Source organism: Piliocolobus tephrosceles, chromosome 16, assembly GCF_002776525.5.
Source record: "Piliocolobus tephrosceles isolate RC106 chromosome 16, ASM277652v3, whole genome shotgun sequence".
NCBI classification, from domain to species: domain Eukaryota; kingdom Metazoa; phylum Chordata; class Mammalia; order Primates; family Cercopithecidae; genus Piliocolobus; species Piliocolobus tephrosceles.
The window spans coordinates 3,440,110-3,460,308 of record NC_045449.1 but is presented as its reverse complement, the minus strand read 5'-3'; the positions used below and the strand labels follow the sequence as shown (position 1 = coordinate 3,460,308).

The 20,199-nt window shown below is 56.3% G+C and overlaps 3 protein-coding genes across 10 annotated transcripts in view; 1 reads left to right on the top strand and 2 right to left on the bottom strand.

Moving 5' to 3' along the window:
• Positions 1 to 7,434: 7,434 nt before the first annotated feature.
• EMC6 (ER membrane protein complex subunit 6) lies at positions 7,435 to 8,382 on the bottom strand. Of its 2 annotated transcripts, none has more exons than XM_023184683.1 (2): positions 8,206 to 8,382; positions 7,435 to 8,007 (listed from the first exon to the last, which is right to left on the bottom strand). In XM_023184683.1, exon 2 carries the CDS (start codon positions 7,956 to 7,958, stop codon positions 7,626 to 7,628), a length of 333 nt encoding a protein of 110 aa, XP_023040451.1. In that variant the 5' UTR covers positions 7,959 to 8,007; positions 8,206 to 8,382; the 3' UTR covers positions 7,435 to 7,625. The 2 variants fall into 2 exon arrangements, with proteins under 2 accessions (XP_023040451.1, XP_023040452.1); XM_023184684.1 differs by having other exon boundaries at positions 8,118 to 8,264.
• A 15-nt stretch (positions 8,383 to 8,397) lies between these two features.
• On the top strand, positions 8,398 to 13,720 carry TAX1BP3 (Tax1 binding protein 3). The gene is made up of 4 exons (XM_023184690.1): positions 8,398 to 8,617; positions 11,837 to 11,956; positions 12,349 to 12,426; positions 12,731 to 13,720. The coding sequence occupies exons 1-4, from the start codon at positions 8,579 to 8,581 to the stop codon at positions 12,866 to 12,868; spliced, it is 375 nt and encodes a 124-aa protein (XP_023040458.1). The 5' UTR covers positions 8,398 to 8,578; the 3' UTR covers positions 12,869 to 13,720.
• Positions 13,721 to 15,080: 1,360 nt separating this feature from the next.
• CTNS (cystinosin, lysosomal cystine transporter) overlaps positions 15,081 to 20,199 on the bottom strand; it is a 32,344-nt gene continuing 27,225 nt past the window's right edge. For 5 of the 7 annotated variants that reach the window (XM_023184686.1, XM_023184685.1, XM_023184687.1 and 2 more), the window contains 5 exons: positions 20,025 to 20,124; positions 19,816 to 19,935; positions 18,484 to 18,654; positions 16,653 to 16,770; positions 15,081 to 16,393 (listed from right to left, as the gene is read on the bottom strand). In XM_023184686.1, the coding sequence (XP_023040454.1) occupies positions 16,260 to 16,393; positions 16,653 to 16,770; positions 18,484 to 18,654; positions 19,816 to 19,935; positions 20,025 to 20,124 (643 nt within the window). In that variant the 3' untranslated portion in view covers positions 15,081 to 16,259. Of the gene's footprint in view, positions 16,394 to 16,652; positions 16,771 to 18,391; positions 18,655 to 19,815; positions 19,936 to 20,024; positions 20,125 to 20,199 lie in introns of all 7 variants that reach the window. The other 2 variants (XM_023184689.1, XR_002724917.1) reach the window with 2 other exon arrangements.

Sequence of the window (20,199 nt, the reverse complement as noted above, 5' to 3'; positions counted from 1 at the left end):
TTCAGCCTCCCAAGTAGCTGGGATTACAGGTGCCCACCACCACACCCGGCTAATTTTTGTAGTTTTAGTAGAGATGGGGTTTCACCACCTTGGCCAGGCTGGTCTCAAACTCCTAACCTCAGGTGATCCGCCAGCCTTGGCCTCCCAAAGTGCTGGGATTACATGCGTGAGCCACCATGCCTGGCCAAGCCTTACTATTTAAAGTGGGGTCCAGGGACTGGAGCCTGCTAGAAATGCCGGTCCCAGCACCCCCCGCACTCAAATCGGAACCTGCGTTTCAACAAGATTCCAAGGTGATTTGTGTGCACAGTGACATCTGAGAAGCCCTGGTTCTGAGGGAAAAAAGGCCAGCTTTGGTGGATGGAGCCGGTTTCTAGGTCAGACTTAAACGCATGCTACCAAAAGACCAAGAGGCTTCCTCCCCCACCCTGAAAGGAGCAGTATGCTCAGCTGATTTAAGTTAAAATATTTTTGACTAGGTAACACTTATATGATTCAAAGTTTAAAAGGTGCAAAAGAATAGTCGGTGAGAAGCAACCGTCCGTCCTCCCCGTTCCCCAGAGGCAGCCAGTGTTGCTAATGCAAGAGGCTCCCTGATTTTGCTGAGAACTCGCTTGGTTTCTTACAATTCACTCAGGTAATGAACTTCTCCTGATGCTGGCGCTTAAGACTGGGTCTCCCCCGTCAAAAGCGGACAGAAGTACGTTTCAGTGTTGGGCTCGGGAGCTGACTAGACCTCTTCTCCTGCCCCGTTGTCTGAGTTGTCTCCTTGTAACCCCAAAGTGAGAAACCTGGAGCTCAACCCTCGTCACTGCCCGAGCCTCCTGGCGGAAAAGTCCCCCAGCGCTGCCCTGACTCAACCAGACCCAGTGCTGTGTGGGCGGCTCCCTGGAAGCACCCTCTTTGGAGGGGTTCTCTCTGCACACAGAAAGCGGTGGGGCAGGGGGCGGTAAGAGCACCCCTCCACTGAGGCTTTGGAGAGAAGGGGCCTGGCAGGTGTCAGTGACGCTGTTCCTGGGACCCGGGGACAGGGACACGGTCTCCAGAATAGGAACTTCCTCACTTGGGGTTGTCTGGGAAGGGAACCTGCAACAAGCCTATACTGCTCTCTGATTAGAAAGTAAAGATCCAAGCTGGGCCCAGTGGCTCACGCCTGGAATCCCAGCACTTTGGAAGGCTGAGGCGGGTGGATCACCTGAGGTCAGGAGTCCGAGACCAGCCTGGCCAACATGGTGAAGCCCCGTCTCTACTAAAAATACAAAAGTTAGCCGGGCGTGGTGGCGTGAACCTGTAATCCCAGCTACTCAGGAGGCTGAGGCAGGAGAATCACTTGAACCTGGGAGGCAGAGGTAGCAGTGAGCTGAGATCCTGCCACTGCACTCCAGCCTGGCGTGACAGAGTGAGACTCTTGTCTCGAAAAAAAAAAAAAAAAAGATCCAGGTGATCCACTCAGGTGTGTCACTTCCTCACTGAAGCAAAGCCTTGCATTTTATAACTTGGTGACTTTTAGGTTTGGGAGGAAGTAAAAAAGGCAGGGGTCATGGCTGCTGATTTTAACCAGACTTCGAAATGGCTTGGCAGAAGCCACAGAACCTGAGGATAGTTGTACTATTTGTTTCATATTGCAATGAAAATGTCTTCCTAGCCGGGCGCCGTGGCTCACGCCTGTAATCCTAGCACTTTAGGAGGTTGAGGCGGGTGGATTGCCTGAGTTCAGGAGTTCGAGAACAGCCTGGGCAACATGGTGAAACCCTGTCTCGACTAAAATACAAAAAATTAGCTGGGTGTGGCGGCATGCACCTGTAGTCTCAGCTACTCGGGAGGCTGAGCAGGAGAATGGCTTGAACCTGGGAGGCAGAGGTTGTAGTGAGCCAAGATCGTGCCACTGCACTCCAGCCCGGGCGACAGAGCAAGACTCCGTCTCCAAAAAAAAAAAAAAAAAAAAAAAAAAGAAAATGTCTTCCTACAGTTAGTCATTCCTTCAGCTAGGAAATGTGTATGGCGTCCCCGTGACGTGTCAGGTGTTGGACCAGACGCTGCTGAGACGGGGATGAGGTGTCCAGTCTAATGGGCGTTATCAAATGATCACGCCTGTCATTGCAGGCGGAATGGGGTGTCGGAGAGGTCGACGAGGAGTAGCCAGATAAAGTTTCCCCAAGGAAGCGACCTGGGAGTTGAAATCTGAAAGGTTATGGTGGCCTAACTAGGTGACGGGGGAAGCAGTCCAGGGAAGGGAAGCGCAGGTGTGAAGAGACGCTTTGACACGGGAAGGAGCAACGGAGAACCTGGGTGAAGGCGGCAGACAGGAGCCAGGTTTGGCGAGGCTTTTGTTTAATCAAGTTGACTGTCTTTAGCTGTGAGGGTTGCCCCTTTAGACTTTGCTTTCTTTGAGGACTTACCCTCACTGTTTCTTCAAGGCCGGCCAAGCCTTCCAGTGACCTCCTGACTGCCCATCAGGGGCCCCGTGCTCAGAAAAGCCAGAGATCCCGTGACAACTTCCAGACAGTATCACACACTCTTCCAGTTTCCTTGCTTTTTGCCCAGCCCCCAGCTCCCACCGTTTTTCTGCATAATCTTGGTGCCAGAGTGGGAGGCTCATGAATCTGATGCAAACTGGCTTTTAAACGGGGAGAAGTGAAGCAGGAACTGGAGCTCCTTTCAGACTTGGGAAAGCCCTTCTCCCTGGGCACTGGTTGCCTCACTGGGAAGCTGAGAGTGCCAGCCTCTGGAGCTCCTTTCTGTTCTGATATTCCAGGAGCACGTGAATTGCCTCTGCTTATGTTCAGGCCCCATCCTAAACCCAGCCGTCTAGCACCGAGCGATCCCAGGCCTTTGGGAACGCCATGCTGCTGCCCAACGGGAAATTTGTACATTGGGTGCTATCACTGTCACATCACGGGGACCAGCCATGAAAGAGCAAAGTGACCTCCACGTCTGATGCTGGGGTCATCAGGACAGACCCATCATGGCTGTCTTTTTGCGCCACCCCCTGCCGTCAGTTCTTCCTGTCTCTGTGGCTGGCTTCCTGCACTAGGGAACGGGTTGTAAGTGGGGACATGACTTCCTTCCAGAATCCTTGAGCACCTCAGTTAAGGACCGCAGTGCCCTGTAGAGCTCCTAGATTACGTCACTTGGAACGGCATCGTGCGTGTCTGGAGAAGGGCTCCATTTGGTTCGTCCCACTCCCCCCTCCAAGTGCTGCAGCTTTCCTCAGAGCATACTCTCCAGTGGATCCAAGAACAAACTCTCCTAAAGGCACCACCTTCCTGCAGCTGTTTGCCCTCAGGCCAGTACACGAAAGTGAGGGAGACGGCACTTTCTGGCACCTGCCCAATATATGTATTCTCTGACGCTCTTATTTGGTTATAAAACAATAAATGGTATCAATTTCAAATGTGTCCTGACTTTGTTCCCCTCATGGCTTCATGTTTATATATATATGTGTATATATATACACACACACACATATATATATACACACTTTTTTTTTTTTTGAGATGGAATCTCGCTCTGTAGCCCAGGCAGGAGTGCAATGGCACGATCTCGGCTCACTGCAGCCTCCGCCTCCCAGGCTCAAGCGATTCTTCTGCCTCAGCCTCCTGAGTAGCTGGGATTACAGGTGTGTGCCACCATGCCTGGCTAATTTTTTATTTTTAATAGAGTTGGGGTTTCATCATGTTGGTCAGGCTGGTCTCAAACTCCTGACCTTGTGATCCACCCACATTGGCCTCCCAAAGTGCTGGGATTACAGGCGAGAGCCACGGTGCCTGGCCCATTTTTACCTGTATTCTAATTTTTTTTTTTTTTTTTTTTTTTTGAGATGGAGTTCTGCTCTCATTGCCAAGGCCAGAGTGCAATGGCTCACTGCAACCTCTGCCTCCCGGGTTCAAGCAATTCTCCTGCCTCAGCCTCCTGAGTAGCTGGGATTACAGGCATGTACAACCACGCCCAGCTAATTTTGCATTTTTAATAGAGACAGGGTCTCTCTATGTTAGTCAGGCTGAACTCCCGACCTCAGGTGATCTGCCCACCTCAGCCTCCCAAAGTGCTGGGATTCCAGGCGTGAGCCACCGCGCCTGGCGTTTTACCCGTATTTTAAAGGAAAATGTAGGAAGGCAAGATCAAAAGAGGCAGACACAAGAAACAATTAGTAAGCCATATATTATATCCTCATTATCTTGCAAAGAAATTCAAATTATGGAAATGCTTTAAATGAACAACTATTAAAATTATAGACTAGGAAGGCACTGATAAAACTGGTACTTTTAATTCAATTAGTGTAATCTAACACAACTTGAAATCACCTGGAATCAAATTTTTATCTTTGCTGTAGGAACTTACTAAATTTCTCAAGACAGTATAAATGCAGACATTCATTGGAGAATTTTTTATAGTGAACATTTCAAACTTACTGCCCAACAATAGGGAAATTAAGTACATCAGCTCACTTATCCCTCTTCCTTCTTCCTCCTCTCCCACCAGGCTGAGGACTCCCTCTGCTTCTCTCTTACACCACGAATGAACCTTTCCTTCCCACTCAGAGGAGGTTCTGAGAGGACTGAGGTGGGCGAACCACTGAGGATCTTCAGTGGGGGCGGAGAAAGGGCTCACTGGGATAGGGAGGCAACGCTACGGCCTCGGCTTCTCCTTGGCGTCGTGTGCGTGTGTGGTCCTGAAGCTGAAACGGAATTGAACAGGTCTGGCTCCCAGATCCATTTCCATGACTGGCCATGGGCTATGATCTGTCAAAAGGGGTCTTGGATTCAAGCTCTCAGATCCCCTTCCAAACGAAAACAGATTATTAAAAAAAAAAAAAAAATCCAAATGTGATGACATCACTTCAGACTAAAAACTTCCAAAGGCTTCCCCCATTTGCTCTGAGGATCAAGGCCAGGGCAAATGGGAGCCTACTGCAGCCTCAACCTCCTGGGCTCAAGTGATCTTGATCTTCCCATTCCAGCCTCCTGCAGGTACATGCCCCCGTACCCATTACTGCCCTCCATGATCTGGTTTGGGTCTGCCCTGTGGCCTCTTCTCTCACTCTCTAAATACAGTCACATTCCTTCCTGCCCAATGGCCTGGAAACATGCGCTTTCCTGAAGGTAACCCCTTCCCCACACTTTACTTGGCTATGTTATTGGACCTTTGGGTTTCAGATGTAATGTTATTTCCTCAAAGAATACTTCCTTGAACTCCATCCCCCAACTTGGGCTAGGTTTGCCATGTCCTCTCTTCACAGTACTTACCAGAATTTAAGTATTTGTGAAATTAGGTGATGCTGGTCTCCCCGGTTAACTATAAATCCAATGAGCACCATCATGTTCATTACCGTAATTTCTTTTTTTAGACAGGGTCTCGCTGTTGACCAGGTTGTAGTGGCAAATCATGGCTCACTGTGGCCTCAACCTCCTGGGCCCAGGTGATCCTGATCCTCCCACCTCAGCCTCCTGAGTAGCTGGGACTACAGGCACATGCCACCACATCTGGCTAATTAAATGTTTTTTTTTGTAGAGATGGGAATCTCACTATGTTGCCCAGGCTGGTCTTGATCTCCTGGGCTCAAGCCTTGGCCTCCCAAAGTGCTGGTATCACAGCATGAGCCACTGCACTCAGGCAACTACTATAATTCTATTGCAATATTTATTTCTCAAATAAACACATGCGTTTTATTCTTTTTTTTTGAGATGGAGTTTCGCTCTTGTTGCCCAGGCTGGAGTGCAATGGCGCCATCTCGGCTCACTGAAACCTCCGCCTCCCAGGTTCAAGCAATTCTCCCACCTCAGCCTCCCTAGTAGCTGGGATTACAGGCATGTACCACCACGCCCGGCTAATTTTGTATTTTTGGTAGAGACGGGGTTTCTCCATATTGGTCAGGTTGGTCTCGAACTTCCCACCTCAGGTGATCCACCCACCTCAGCCTCCCAAAGGGCTAGGATTACAGGCGCCCGGCCACAAATGCGTTTTAAGATAACCCTCTTGACAACAAAGGATCAGGGGTTAACACATGGAGGTGTTTACACCCTAAACCAGCCCAAAGTTCAGTTTAAATGTCCACACAATTTTTTTTTTGAGATGGAATCTTGCTGTCACCCAGACTGGAGTACAGTGGCACAATCTTGGCTCACTGCAACCTCCACCTTCCGGGCTCAAGTGATTCTCCTGCCTCAGCCTCCCAAGTAGGTGGGATTACAGGTGCCCACCGCCACGCCTGACTAATTTTTTATCTTATTTTTAGTAGGGATGGGGTTTCACCACGTTGGCCAGGCTTGTCTCGAACTCCTGACCTTGGGTGATCCGCCCGCCTCAGCCTCCCAAAGTGCTGGGATTATAGGCGTGAGCCACTGTGCCTGGCCTAAATGTCCAAACAATATTTAATCTTCCCTAGACATATTCTAAAAAACACAGCTTGACTGGCCGGGCGCGGTGGCTCACGCCTATCATCTCAGCACTTCGGGAGGCCGAGGTAGGTGGATCACGAGGTCAGGAGATCGAGACCATCCTGGCTAACACGGTGAAACCCCATCTACTAAAAATACAAAACATTAGCCGGGCGTGGTGGCGGATGCCTGTATATATATATATAATATATATATAATCTTGACTTTATTTTTTCTTATGGAAAAGACTGTCACTAAATGAAACGAAACTAAAATGACACCATTTATACCTGGAAGTAGTGGTTAGTGGGAGGGAACGCTGGCCTGGGAAAGGTATACCCAGCCTATCAAGAGCAAATTAAGAGACCTGCGTTTGAATCCTGGCTCTGTCTCTTCCCTAGCTGTATCTCCTCTGGCAGAAGTATTGAACCTCTCTGAGCCTCAGGTTCCTTACCAGGGAGCTAACAATAACATTTATCCTGTAAGGTTATTGCTAAAATTAAATGAGAGGATCGGTGCCAGCATATAGGGAACTCTGTTTTTTTTCATGAGAGACGGACGGAGTCTCGCTCCATCACCCAGGCTGGAATGCAGTGGTGCAATCTTGGCTCACTGCAACTTTTGCCTCTAGGGTTGTTCATGCGATTCTCCTGCCTCAGCCTCTCCAGTACCTGGCATTGCAGGCGCGCCACCACACCCGGCTAATATTTGTATTTTTAGCAGACACGGAGTTTTGCCATGTTGGCCAGGCTGGTCTTGAACTCCTGACCTCAGGTTACCCGCCCACCTCGGCCTCCCAAAATGCTGGGATTACAGACACGAGCCACCGCGCCCGGCCCAGGGAGGTCTTAGTACATATTAACTGTTACTGCTTCTTAGGATGTTAATAAGAAGTTATTGCTTTATACAGGCCCTTAGGGTCCGTTTCTGGATGGCCTATGTGTAAATGCAAGGACTTAATACAAGGCTATGGCCCAGTCCCTGCTCTCCAGGAGTCAAATCTCGGCGATTTTGCATCAGTGGCAGACTAAGCTTTATGGCAGGAAAGAACTCCACCAAGTGTCTCACGCTTCATTTAATCTGAAGAATATTACAGGCTCTCCGTCTTCAGATATAAATTATTTATAAGGTTACAGAACAAGCAGCGAATTCAACCACTTAAGAACTAAGGAAGTCTACACGGTGTTAACTGCTGGCCACAGTCCTCACAATCTGGTTTTTTTTTAAAAAGTCCCCCGGGCCCCCATTTCAGTAGACGTGCACCATGCCGTAGAGAAACGTCCAGAACAGGACGTAGGTGAAGAGGCCCCCGATGAGGCCTCCTGTAAAGAGAGGTCTCCGTGATTTGAAATATTTGTTCCACCTCCTTCCCGCCTTGAGAATGAGGAGCAGGGAGAGCAGGACGGAGGCGAGCAGGTAGAAGATGAAGCCGTAGAGGCCGGTGAGGCCGAGGATGCCGGCCGTGGCCCCCGACAGCGCTGACACCGAGGTCCGGCAATAATCCAGGACTGCGGCGTTGCCCCGCACGGCCGCCTCGCTGATGAACGGCGGCCCTTCCCGCTTGGCCACCACCGCGGCCATCGCACCCGCCGGGGCTCGGCCTCTCGCTTTCTCGCGGAACAACGCGGAGCTGCGAAGAAAACCAAGTTACAAGCAGCGCCCGGAGCTCGGTGAGTTGGGTTCACGCCGCCCCCTCCCCCTGGAGCTTCCGAGACCTGGCACCAATCCTGGGCCTCGGACCTTCCAAAAACGCCGAGGAGATTGAGGGTCCGAGCCGGCCGGGAGGTGGTGGCGCGTCTGCGTTCCCCGGCCACGCTGGCCCAGTTACCTGGAACACGGCGCCGGACACAGTACTTAGCGTTCCCTCAGACGGGCAGGGGAAGAGATGCCCACGGCGCCATCTTGCTCTGAAGGCTGCCGGGAGGTCCCGGGCTGCGCACGCGCCCAGATCCCGCCCCGCCCTCCGCGCCTGCGCCGTGGGCGCCCTGGACAGGCTCCGCCCTCTGCCTGCTTTTCTGCGCGCGCGCCGGGACTTCGGAAAGCGGAGTAGCGCTCCGGCCAGTGATTGGCTGGAGGTTTGTTAACTATTCATGAGGGGGCGGACTGAGCGGAGCTGCCTTTGTTAAGCAGCGAGGGCGCGGTCGCGGGGACTCTGCTGCCGGCTTCTCGGAGCGGCGCTGGGCGACCAGAGTGGGGTCGAGATGTCCTACATCCCGGGCCAGCCGGTCACCGCCGTGGTGGTGAGTGCGCTTGCGCTGGCTCCTCCTAGTCTTGGCCTGACCCCACCTCGCAGAGCGGGAAACGGACACCCCAAGCAGGTTGACAGAGCATCGAACCCGGGGCTCTTGCGAACCGGCGGCAAGGGCTCGGGTCCCCGCTTTGCCGGAGCGGGCCGCAGTTCCCCCAGCCACGAAACAGGGACGGCCGGGACCCGAGAGCCTCCCGAGAGCCTGGACGGAGCCCAGACTGCGCGCGCGGGGCGGGGAAGGCCACGGGGAAAGGCCCGGCTGCGGGAGCCTGGGAAAGCGCCCCCTTCCCGGGCCTTCGTGTCCCCAGCCGGGGAGCTGCGGGGGGCGGGCGCCGATCCCGACGTCCATGAGTCGCAGCCTCTGGAATGAGGAAATGCTTCCTCCACTGCAGCTTGCGCCGCCGCCCGAAGCGAGATCTGGGGGAGGAGCTGTCCCGAGCCTGCCGTGGCAGCCCCTTCCCCCTTCCTGTCCAGCCTTGCTCCTCCGACCGACTCGCCGCCTGGTCCAGGGTGGACGCTCGTATAGCTGCGATGAGCGTTGCGTCTTCGAACTTTTCTTGGTTCTCCAGTCCTTAAGGCAGAAAAGTCCAGGCCTCCCTCCTGGCACTTGAGTCCTGAGTAGACCCTCTGGGAGCTAGCCTGGGCCCCTGGCCGCCCTCTGGCTTGTTTTAGGTGCTGGGTGGTATTAGACTAGGCAGAGGGAGGGAGGGAGGCTGGGACGTTAGACTCAGACGCCGGTGTCACGGTGGGACGGGGCCTGGAGAGCAACCCTATGACAGAGGTGGGGAGTCCCAGAAAGAAGTGCTTAGCCAGAGAAGACCTCAGGATAGACTCAGGTCTCCTGCCTACCTCCCGACAGCGTTTAGAGGACGAGAAAAAATGCCTGCCCAGTGGGCAGTAGGTCAAGTCCCCGCCCTGGAGCCTTAGGGACTGGGTGTGTTATCTCAGATGGGTGTGCTGGAGAAGCTCCAGCAATCAGGTGGGTGGAAGCAGAGAAGCCACTGATAAAGGCGACATGTGAGGCTGAGCTTAGAGCACCAGCTCAGGCCTGGGCCAGGAGGAAACATTGCTGGACCAGCTGACAGCTGTCCTAAGCTTCACCCTCCCTGCACCAGCCTGACTTTTTTTTTTTTTTTTTTTTTTTGAGACAGTTTTGGTCTGTTGCTCAGGCTGGAGTACAGTGGCGTGATCTCGGCTCACTGCAACCTCTGCCTCCTGGGTTCAAGCGATTCTTCTGCCTCCAGAGTAGCTGGGATTACAGACGTGCACCAGCACGCCCACCTAATTTTTGTATGTTTAGTAGAGACAGGGTTTCACTATGTTGGCCAAGCTTGTCTTGAACTCCTGACCTCAGGTGATCCACCCGCCTCAGCCTCCCAAAGTGCTGGGATAACAGGTGTGAGGCACCGCGCCCGGCCCAGCCTGGCTTTTTTAGATCCCTAGCTGCCCCAGAGGGAGGGCACCAAATTTACTCTTTAGCTAGAAGGGGGGCGGGGGCAGGGGCAGGTGAGGAGCCAGAGCAAGCCACCTTCTGCGTGACCTCACCCAGCAAATCAGTGACAGCCCTGTCTCCCAACCCAAGGGCCTGTACTCTTCTGACTATGCCAGCGAAGCAGGCCTGGAGGAGCTCAGTTTGGGGCATGAGGACCCAGGCACAGTGGGTCTCATGCTTCCTGCCCTGCTCCCTCATGCCATAACTGGTCCCAGGGCCTTCCCTAAAATTGCAGGCCCACGCCTCCCAATTCTAGTAACAACAGGAACGTGCTTGAACATGGTGTGTATGGTCTGGCCTCTCCCTTGAGTCTTGGACTGGGGATGGGGTTGGGCAGGCTCACTCGCCAGTCCCCACCCTCTCCCATGTAGAATTTTGAGAATGTTAAAGCCGTTTAGGCCATTCCTCTGAACTCTGGCTCCGTTGATCCATCTGCCTTCTGGACGCCTGCCCCGCAGCTCCTGGCACTGCAACCCAACCTGCTCCTCCTCCTCCTGGGTCCTCATCTGAGTGATGTGTGTTCAGCCAGGCAAGGTGGCTGGGTGCTCCTCTTGACTCCTCTCCTCCATGAGTCGTCCCTAAGTCTGTAGATTTCCATTTTCGGGTCGCTCCATATCCCCTAGCCTCTGCATCCTGCTTTTGTGAGATGTCCGTTCCTCTGATTACCTGAGTGGTCATTCTAGCAGCGAACCTGACCATGCCCTGCCCTACTCCATTCCTGAGAACTCTAGTGGGTTCAGGATGAAGGTCAGGCTACCCATCACCCCCTCAAAGCCTGATGCAAATAATCCCCGCTTTGGGAAACTTCGTTAGGTCTAGTCTGGATTGTCGTCTTTTGCTTCTTTTCTCCTTCCTGTTAAAACTCGACCTTGGGAGTGATCTGGTCTGGCTCCCAGCATCTGCTTACTGGACAGTGCTTGCCAAGGGACTTTGAAAGGAACTTGGCACAGTTGGGGACCATAACCCCAGAGCATGGTGGGAGCGCCCCAGAACACTCTTGTTTCTGCACAAGAGCAGGGCCCGGGGCTTAGGGAGACACCCCTTCAGGACGGGATCTGGCCCCAGCCTTACACTTTCAGCCTCATCTCGCCTCCCAGTTCTGTGTCCTGCACTGGACACTCCAGTCTCATGAACACGTATCCACAGCACCTTGAAGCCTGTGCTGTGCTCTGGTCCCCTTGGCCGGCAAGCCCTTCCTCTCCTTTCTCTTTTTTCCTTTTTGTGGAGAACGGGGTCTCGCTGTATTACCCAGGCAGGTCTCGAACTCCTGGGCTCAAGCTATCCTCCCGCCTCTGCCTCCCTGAGAGCTGGGATTACAGGCGTGAGCCACCGCGCCCGGCTCCCTTCCTCTCCTTTCTATGGAAGTTTGATCTCTGTTTTTCCAGAGCACCTCCTTTGAGGTGGGCTTCCCACCCACAAAAGCCATAGCACCTGGACTCTTGGGCCAGCAGGGGCTTTGACCACGTGTTGACCAAGACCAGTGCCTAAGACTAATAAGGGAAGTGGGGACAGGTTGAGGACAGAGGGCTGTGTGGGTGGATCAATGTGGCCAAGTTCTGAGTGCCAGCTCCTCAGCCTCCCAGGCTGGTGAGCAGCTGGATTCCTGCAGGGGCCTGGGCCCCACCCCCTTGGCATGGCTCTGAGGCGGCTGCTGGGGACACACACAAGCCTCATTCTCCAGCCACCCACTTCCCTCAACTGGCTTTTTTTCTTTGCCAGCAAAGAGTTGAAATTCACAAGCTGCGTCAAGGTGAGAACTTAATCCTGGGTTTTAGCATTGGAGGTGGAATCGACCAGGATCCTTCCCAGAATCCCTTTTCCGAAGACAAGACGGACAAGGTGAGGGGTTTCTGGGGTCCTGGGACTGCTCCATGGGGCACAGGGGCCTGAGATGGTGGGTCTCTGTTTCCTGGGCCCCATGGAAGGAGCAGACCTCATCTCTCAAACCATGTTCTCTAAGAAGGCATTGGAAGTGACCTAGTGAGAATAAGGATGGGTAGGGGTGAGGAAGGGCTGCCCAGACAAAGCCCAGGGGAGCACGACCGGCGCACGATGGGGCAGTGACACTCTGCCCCGGCTCTCTCGGAATAGTCCTCACTGACCGTGTGTGCTGGGACAGGCTGGGTGCGGGGACAGAGGGACGGCTGACAGTGTGCCATGCTGGCTTCCACTCTGTGGATAAGGGGCCAGTCCGGGGACCACAGAGCTTGACTTGGGCTACCCCTTTCCAGGGTATTTATGTCACACGGGTGTCCGAAGGAGGCCCTGCTGAAATCGCTGGGCTGCAGATTGGAGACAAGATCATGCAGGTAACACGTGTCCCGAAGGAGGAAAAACAAGGTTTGGGCCAGCAGGTCTGAAGCACGTGGGGTTGGGGACCTGCCCCAGCCTGCCAGCTGGGAGGAACTCACCATAGCCAGTTGGGAACCCATGCTGGTATTGCCCCAGAGGACGCTGGCTTTCTCTCCTGTGTGTGTCTCAGCCACAGTGCTTGGCCTGGGATGTTAGGCTGGGGGCTTACTTGAATGACCCGGGCCTCCAAAGCCCTCTGCTTCCAGATCCCAGAGGGCGGGGAGCTGAGGTGGGCCTGTGTTCTCTCTCTCCCTGGGCCAGGTGAACGGCTGGGACATGACCATGGTCACACACGACCAGGCCCGGAAGCGGCTCACCAAGCGCTCGGAGGAGGTGGTACGCCTGCTGGTGACACGACAGTCACTGCAGAAGGCCGTGCAGCAGTCCATGCTGTCCTAGCAGCTGCCACCGTCTGCAACTCCTGCCTTGCCTCCTCTCTGTACAGGAACGCCAATTCCACACTCGGTCCCCACCTGGCTTCTGCTGAGTGCTGGGCCCCAGCTCAGAAGGGCTGCAGCTGGTCCCAGAGGCCTGGCCTGGCCTTCCTTCTCTTCTCCCACCCCTGGCCTGGGGCCTCTGGGACCAGCTTTCTCCCCTGGACACCGAGGACTGGAAACAAGGGCCTGGAGCTGAGTGGTAGCCGGTCTGCTGTGACCACAGGCTCAGGTCCGACCCTGCTGCCTGGCCACAGCTGTGGCTGGGCAAGTGGGAACCACCATCTCTTGGGAGCCACCAAAGCTGGGAAATGCTGGAGAGGCCGGGCCTTTCCCGCTTTGCCCTGGTTGCAGGGTTCGGCTCCGCCACCGCCCCCCAGCCCTCGTGTGTCCACCTCGCAGTGCCTCTGCCCATCGGGGGGCTGGACACACATCCTGCCAGGGGCGCTACGAAGGTTTGCCCAGATAGAAGCCAGGTGGGCTCCCCATTCACTCCCACTCTCCCGAGGGGTGCTGGCCTCCCCAGGGTTTGCCTTCTTACAGGATTTAGACGAGGTTCGAGGCTCACATTTCAGGGCAGCTCTCAGGATTGTCATTTTCCTCTTTGCCTGTGGGTTTAACTTTTGTATTTTTTTAATCACGTTTGATACAAAATGTTTTTATCGTACTCTTTGGAGATGCCCGTTCTACTTTTGAATTTAGCTTACTAACTCGCATCTGGAAGCTCAGCAAGTGCACAAGCCTCACTTTGGTGACCGTGGAAACCACTGCCGCCCCTCCCCGATGTGGTGTGCTCAATAAACAGTGCTGGAATTCACAGGGGGCTCTGCTGAGGCATGGGCTGGGATATCCTGGGGGGTGGGGTATTGGGGCCAGAGCTGTGGTTTTAACGATGGCCCCATCCCCCACTGTTCTGGGACAAAGCTTAACTACTCCCAGGCCCGTCTGCCTGAAAAGCCCGGGGCTGGTGGAGCCGTAGCAGCAGCACTGCGCCTGACCGGAACCACATCTGTGGGAGCATCTGGGAGCACTGGGGTGGGACCCTGGGGTGCGTGTGCTTTCTTGGGTGTTATTGTGAAGCCCCTACTTGCTCCCACCTTCCTTTTTGCAACCTAGCCTCAGCTCCCACCTGGGAGGGGCCACAGGGACACCCAGAGGTGCCTGCGAGAGACCCCTGCCTGTAAGACACTAAGGGCACTCCCTGTATCACAGGGAGGGATGCAACCTCCCACGTTGCTGGGGGCTGTGATCTGGCCAGATGGGGGTGAGCCAGAGAGCACCTGACCACCTGCGTACCAGCTCTGGCAAGGTGTTAGCACTCCTGGACCTACCTAGCACTGCCAAATCAGATTTTAAAGAAAAGTCCATAATTTTGTTTTTGTTTTTTTTTGAAACAGAGTTTTGTTCTTGTTGCCCAGGCTGGAGTGCAGTGGCGTGATCTCGGCTCACTGCAACCTCCGCCTCCCGGGTTCAAGTGATTCTCCTGCCTCAGCCAATTAAGTAGCTGGGATTACAGGCGCCCGCCACCATGCCCAGCTAATTTTTGTATTTTTAGTAGAGATGGTGTTTTGCAATGTTGGCCAGGCTGATCTCGAACTCCTGACGTCAGGTGACCTACCTGCCTTGGCCTCCCAAAGTGCTGGGATTACAGGCGTGAGCCACGGTGCCCGGCCGGAAAAGTCAGTCATTTGAAATCTCTCATTTTAAAGTATGGCACCCAGTAACACATTGATTGGGCGACGCAAATGAAACAGGTCCGTGGACCCGGTCAGGCCAAAGTCTCTGCTCTACAGAAACAAGAGCTGACGTTCTTTGATGTTTGTTACAACTAGATAGAGGAAGCGCCTGGAGAATAAGACCCCCCACTGCCCCCCGCCCCCACACCCAGTGCTGGTGTGCCCTTCAGAACCTCATCCACCCCCACGCACATCCGGATTGAGCGGCGTGCCCTGGTCATGGTAAAGACGTGGAGCCTGGGAGAGTGACCGGTCCCTGGGAGGGCAGGCGTCTCACACGCCCCAAGAGGGCTCCCCAGGGAAGTGCGGGGTCAGCACGCAGCCCCCTCGGGTCAGTGAACTTCACAACCATACGCGCTTCCTTACACAAGGCGGGGAGCAGGGGCACCTGGCTCTGAAGGCCGGCACACCTGCCTTCTGTATCGAGCACACACTTAAGAGTGCAGAAAGGAAGCGAGTAGGTTTTAATTCAAGATGCAGGCCCCTCGCGTTGTTCTCACGGAAGAAAACTCAGTGGACTGACAAGCTGAAGGCATGTACGAGGCACGTCCTGGGACCCCCCCCTCCTGCCACAGGAAGGACGGCAGCTTCGGGTGGAGGGAAGGAGGTTGAGATCAGGGCTGGGCCCATACGGATTGTGTGAGGTGGTCTCAAGTACAAATACTTATCTGAGGCTCCTGAACAGGCCAGAAACTGGTGAGTCTCAGGTAGGGATCTGGAGAAAGAGAGAGAAGGGGGCCTGCCCTCCCTCCGGGGCAGCTGGTCGCCGTTTGGCAGGCCTAACAGACCTCTAAGGCACAGACTGGTCACGGGAGAGGGATGTGTCCTGTACTCCAGATGCTGGGTAAGGAGGGGCTGGGTGTGCTCAGGTGGGGCCCATCTGACTGGAAAGGTGGAGGTAGCAGAGAGGGGGGAAGAGAATGAGCCACTTCCAAACGTCCCTCCACAAAATCCGAAAGGAGTTAGTATGCTAATCTGCTGGGCCTGAGTCCAATTCAGAACCGATCTGGCGGGCCCCTCAGGGCTCAGAAATACTCTGGGCAGGGCCAGCTGTTGAAGGCAGTCGCGGATGCTGAGTTATGTAGAGACAGCGTGTCAGGAAAGTGGCCTTCACAGGAAGAATCCCGCGGCCTAACCCCAAAGTCCTAGTCCCTCCACCAGCACCTCTGAGTCCACTGGCCACGGCACCTGGCTGCTTGGTCTCTGGGAACGCAGCGGTGGCAGCAAAGTGCCCTTGGCTCTCCCGACCGCAAGGTCAGCCCTTCAAGCTGCTCGCAGAAACGCTGGTAGTTTGGGGCAAGGCCTTCAGCTGCAAGTCCGGTGCCCAGTCCTGCCTGAGACGGCTGCCAGAGCCTGTGTGCGCTGCTTGAAGCCTTAAAGAAAAGAGATGGCGGCGTCAAGGCGACGGTGCCACGTGCCTGGCCGGGGAGGCCCAGGAGGGGCCCAGATGAAGGCAGGCTGTTGAACGGCCTCTGGCTCCAGGAGCAGAGTGCTCTCCTCTGTCCGCACACTGAGCCAGCCCTGCGTGCCAGGGCCCAACCGCTTCTCCGGCCTTTGCTGGGTGAGGCCTTCCCCAGCAGGGCACGAGGCTGGGGGCTGTGCACACTGGGTCCCTGGGTGCTAGTTCAGCTGGTCATACCCCGGTCTCTTTCTGTACAAACAGAAGTGCTGGATGAAGAAGACGACGTCGAAGAAAATGGAGAAGACCCCGAGTCCAAACTTGGTTGGGTCTCCGAAGATGAGCGTCCACTGGTCTGTTAGCAGCCGGGGGATGGAAGCTGGTGTTAGATTGCAGCTCCTGAGGCAGCTGGAGCAGGTGGGGTGGTGGGAGGTGGGGGTCCCAAAAAACCACAAATCCTGCAGCTACGAAGGCCCGTAGGTGGGTCTCTCCTTGGGGGCTAGATTGGCTTGGATCCCAGCTGGGGGTGGAGCCCTGGTTGGAGGATCCCGGGAAGGCTGGCCCCGCCCGATGCTCCAGCCACAGGGTGGCCAGCAGCCCGCTGGCTGACTCACCGTTGTTGTAGGACTGAAGGAACATCTGCAGGAGGCTGAAGCTGCCCCCGGTGAAGTCCAGGAGCACGTTGCCAATGCTCCAGCCCTCGGTGCTTTTGTAGTAAAAGTTCATGTAGGCCTGGGCCAGACAGACGGACAGACAGATAGAGGGCGGTGAGGACTGGGCGGCTGCCTCACGTGCCTCGTGACTGCCCCTCCAAACAAAAGCGGTTCTCATTCCTCCCACTGGGGCCTTGGCTCCAAGGAACACAGTGACCTTTGGGCTATGACAGGCCTCAGCCAAGGAACAGTGGTGGTCCTGGGGGTGGGCGTCTCATCTGCATGTACAGCAAGCAAAGGTCCCCCACCCCCCGCACCTCACAGTTCCAGGGAGGCGGGGCCGATGCTGCCTTCCTGTGTCTTCCACATCCCTGGGGCTAAGGCCCTAAGCTAGTTTCCCTGCAGCTGTGATTCTTCTCACCTCCAGGGAAGGCTGTCCCCAAACTCAGCCGGGACTTCATGTGCTTAGGGACTGGGTGGGAGTGGGACTTCTGGTTTGGAATCCCGGCTCCATCACCAGAGCTTGCTGTCTTGGGCAAGTGACCGTTCTCCTAGCCTTGGTTTCCCCGTCTGTAGAGGGGGTTAACTCCCCTCACAGGCCTGGCCGAGGCTTCCGGGGTCTGGGGGGTGGGTCTGCGGGGAGGCGCTCCAGTCTGACTGCCTGTGCCCCACGTCCTCCCACGCTGCAGAGCCCTGTGGGTCCTCTGACTGCTGTGACCTTTCCTTCCCGCCGTGAGGGAGGTCCTGGCCTCTCTGGTGGTCTCCTAGTCAGCCTCCAGTCGGTCCCTGTCTTGTGTCCTGGCTCACCCTCTTCCGTACTTGCTGCTGCCTCTCCAGTCCGGGACAGTTCCAAACATCTCCAACCTGGGCTCCTGCCTGCCTGGTTTCTTGGCCCCAAGCCCTCCCACCCTCAGGGACTGGGGCCCACGTCCCCAAACCTTCCCCTCCTTGGAAGCCCTCCCCAGCTCCTGGGACCTGACCCCAGCTTCCCAGCTTCAACATGCTCAATACTGTTCAACCAGCCATGTCCCCTCACTACCTCCCCGTGTCCCACCCCAGCCTTTGTACAGGCTGGCCTGGCCCGGAACACCCGGGCTCCTTGTCCACAGAACTCAGTCCTGCTCAGCCTGAGTCCAGCCCTGCCTCCCAGTCAGAACGCAGGCCCTCCTGAGCTCACAGAACACAAGGCTCCCAGGGCTGGGGACACTGGGACAGGGCTCCTCCCTTTGGGAATGGGGTGAGTTAAATGAGGCCCTAGATCCCCGAGTGCAGCAACTTCAGCCCCAACCCTGTCCCAGGCCATAGGGCAAGATGTGCTGGACCCTGAGTCCCCGGATCTGAAGAGGACCTGCTGCGCTGGCTCGTAGGAGGGGCTGAGCTCTGCGCAGGAAGGTGCTCCCTCCTCCCACCTCACCTCTCCAGAGTCTCCTGCTGTGGCCCCTCGGGGCTGCCCCTTGCTGTGGAAATGGAGGCAGTGGTGGGGGCAGAGCCGAAGGCATCAGGAAAGGCTGGGGTGTGGAGAAGGGGAACCACCCGCACAACGCCTGATGCTCAGGGGAGCCTGGGGTCCCGGGGCCTCCGCTAACGATCTCGTGTGATTCCAGCCCGGGGGAAGAGCGGTAGCGCTAGGCTGGCTTCCCCACCGCCCTGCTCCTCCTGGGCTCCCGGGCTCCCTGTGGCTTTCCGTGCTGTTTCCTCACCCCGGCCGGAGCTGCTCCACAGGAGCAGGGCCTGGGCCCTGTACCTCTCGCCTCTCCTGCCACCGGCCATGTGAACAGGGCCCCGGAAGTACCTGTGGAAAATACTTGAGCAGCGTGACCGCGAGCTTGATGTAGGAGAAGCAGAAGAGAAACTGCAGCCACGTGGTCACCCCCACTGCAGCCACGATCATGGTGACAAGTGCGAAGAGCCACGCGAGCACCAGGAAGCCGATGGCAGGCCAGGACACACGCTGGCCACCGCGCTGGGGGCGACAGGAGGGTGGAGATGTGGACCCACACAGAGGCCATGCCGGGGCTCAGCACGGGGGGCCCCGGATAGGGCGGGCTTGGAGAAGGGCACGGAGGCTGGACCCTGGCCTTGAAGGAGCCCCTGCGAGGTGGGGACTGCACTGGGGTCGTGGCAGGGGAACATCCGGGCCACAGAAAGCATCACACCTGGGCTGGGGTGACATCCGCAGCACCAGCCACACCTTCTCATCGCCAGGGCCTCCTGTTCAGGCCGCTGGGACTCTCAAGCTCCGTCTGCTTCGTTCCTACTTGGCAGAACTGGGCGCCTCTCAGCACTCACTTGGAGACGTGGGCTCCGACCTCTGGTGGCCTGGTGCCTCTCCCAGCCAGGGACTGACTCGTCCCACGACCCGGCGGCAGCCTGAGGATCTCAGGAATCTGTCCCCTCGCCTTGCCTTTCCCTCAACACGGGCCCAACGTGGGCCTCCTTTACTCTCGCTTCACACCAAAAGCTAAGAAAGCCTAGAAGTTTCATACAGGTGGCCTGACAGTGTGAAGGGAACGCCCTGAGACAAGGGAAACCAAAGCTGTCACGTCAGGGGTCTCCGGACCCAGCCCTGGCACGGCCCTGCCCTGCTGACACCCATGGCCTCCAGCAACAAGGCTGAATACCGGTGCCTCTGCCTGCACGCAGGCCCTCTCCTGACCGCTCAGGAACCTGCCCCTCCTGGCACCCTAAGCCCAGCTGCACCCACCTGCTCAGGGTCCCTCTCAAATGCCCCTTGGCCTCTGTGACCTGACCCCTCCGGGAGCCCACCCTGGCTCCTCCCTTCCTCCATAGGGACTTCACTCAGCCTTGGAACGCAAACAAGTGTCTTCTGCCGCCCTCCTCCCTGGCAGGGCTCAGGGCCTTGCGCTCCTCCATGAGCTGTCTGTGCTCCTCTGCGCACAGCTCTCAGCCCGAGTCCAGCCACTGCCTCTCTCTGAGTCTTTCACCCCAGACTTGGCGGGCTTTGAGGGCCTGGACTCACGGGCGTCTTCTCTGCCCTGCACAGGACCGGGCTGAATGAACACAGCCCCTTCCTTTCCCAGGCTCCGCCGCGTCTTCTGTCAAAGGTGAGGCGGGGTGCTGGGTGTTGGCTGGGGCGGCCTGTGGGGGCCAGGCCTGGTCTCACCTCATACAGGCAGCACTGCACGATGACAATCAGAGTGAGGACGACCGCGTGCAGGCTGAAGAAGACGTCGTTGCTGTTCACGGGGTTCACGCCATTGGGGTATTTGAGGAGAAACTGCTCCTGTTTGGTGGGTGGGAGAAGCTGGGTGGTGAGGGGCAGCCAGGCCACCACGCCATGTGGGCAGAGATGTGGGGCAGTCAAGGCCGTACCTTGATGTAGGGCACCCATAGGAGACCAATGTTGAATACACTGTAGGCCACGAAGCCCGTCAGGTTCAGAGCCACAAAGTCGAAGCTCAGACCAATGACGCTGCAGGGGGTGGAGGGGCAAGACAGGGCAGGGGTGAGGACTGGTGGGGGTGGAGGGGCAGGGCAGGGGGTGAGG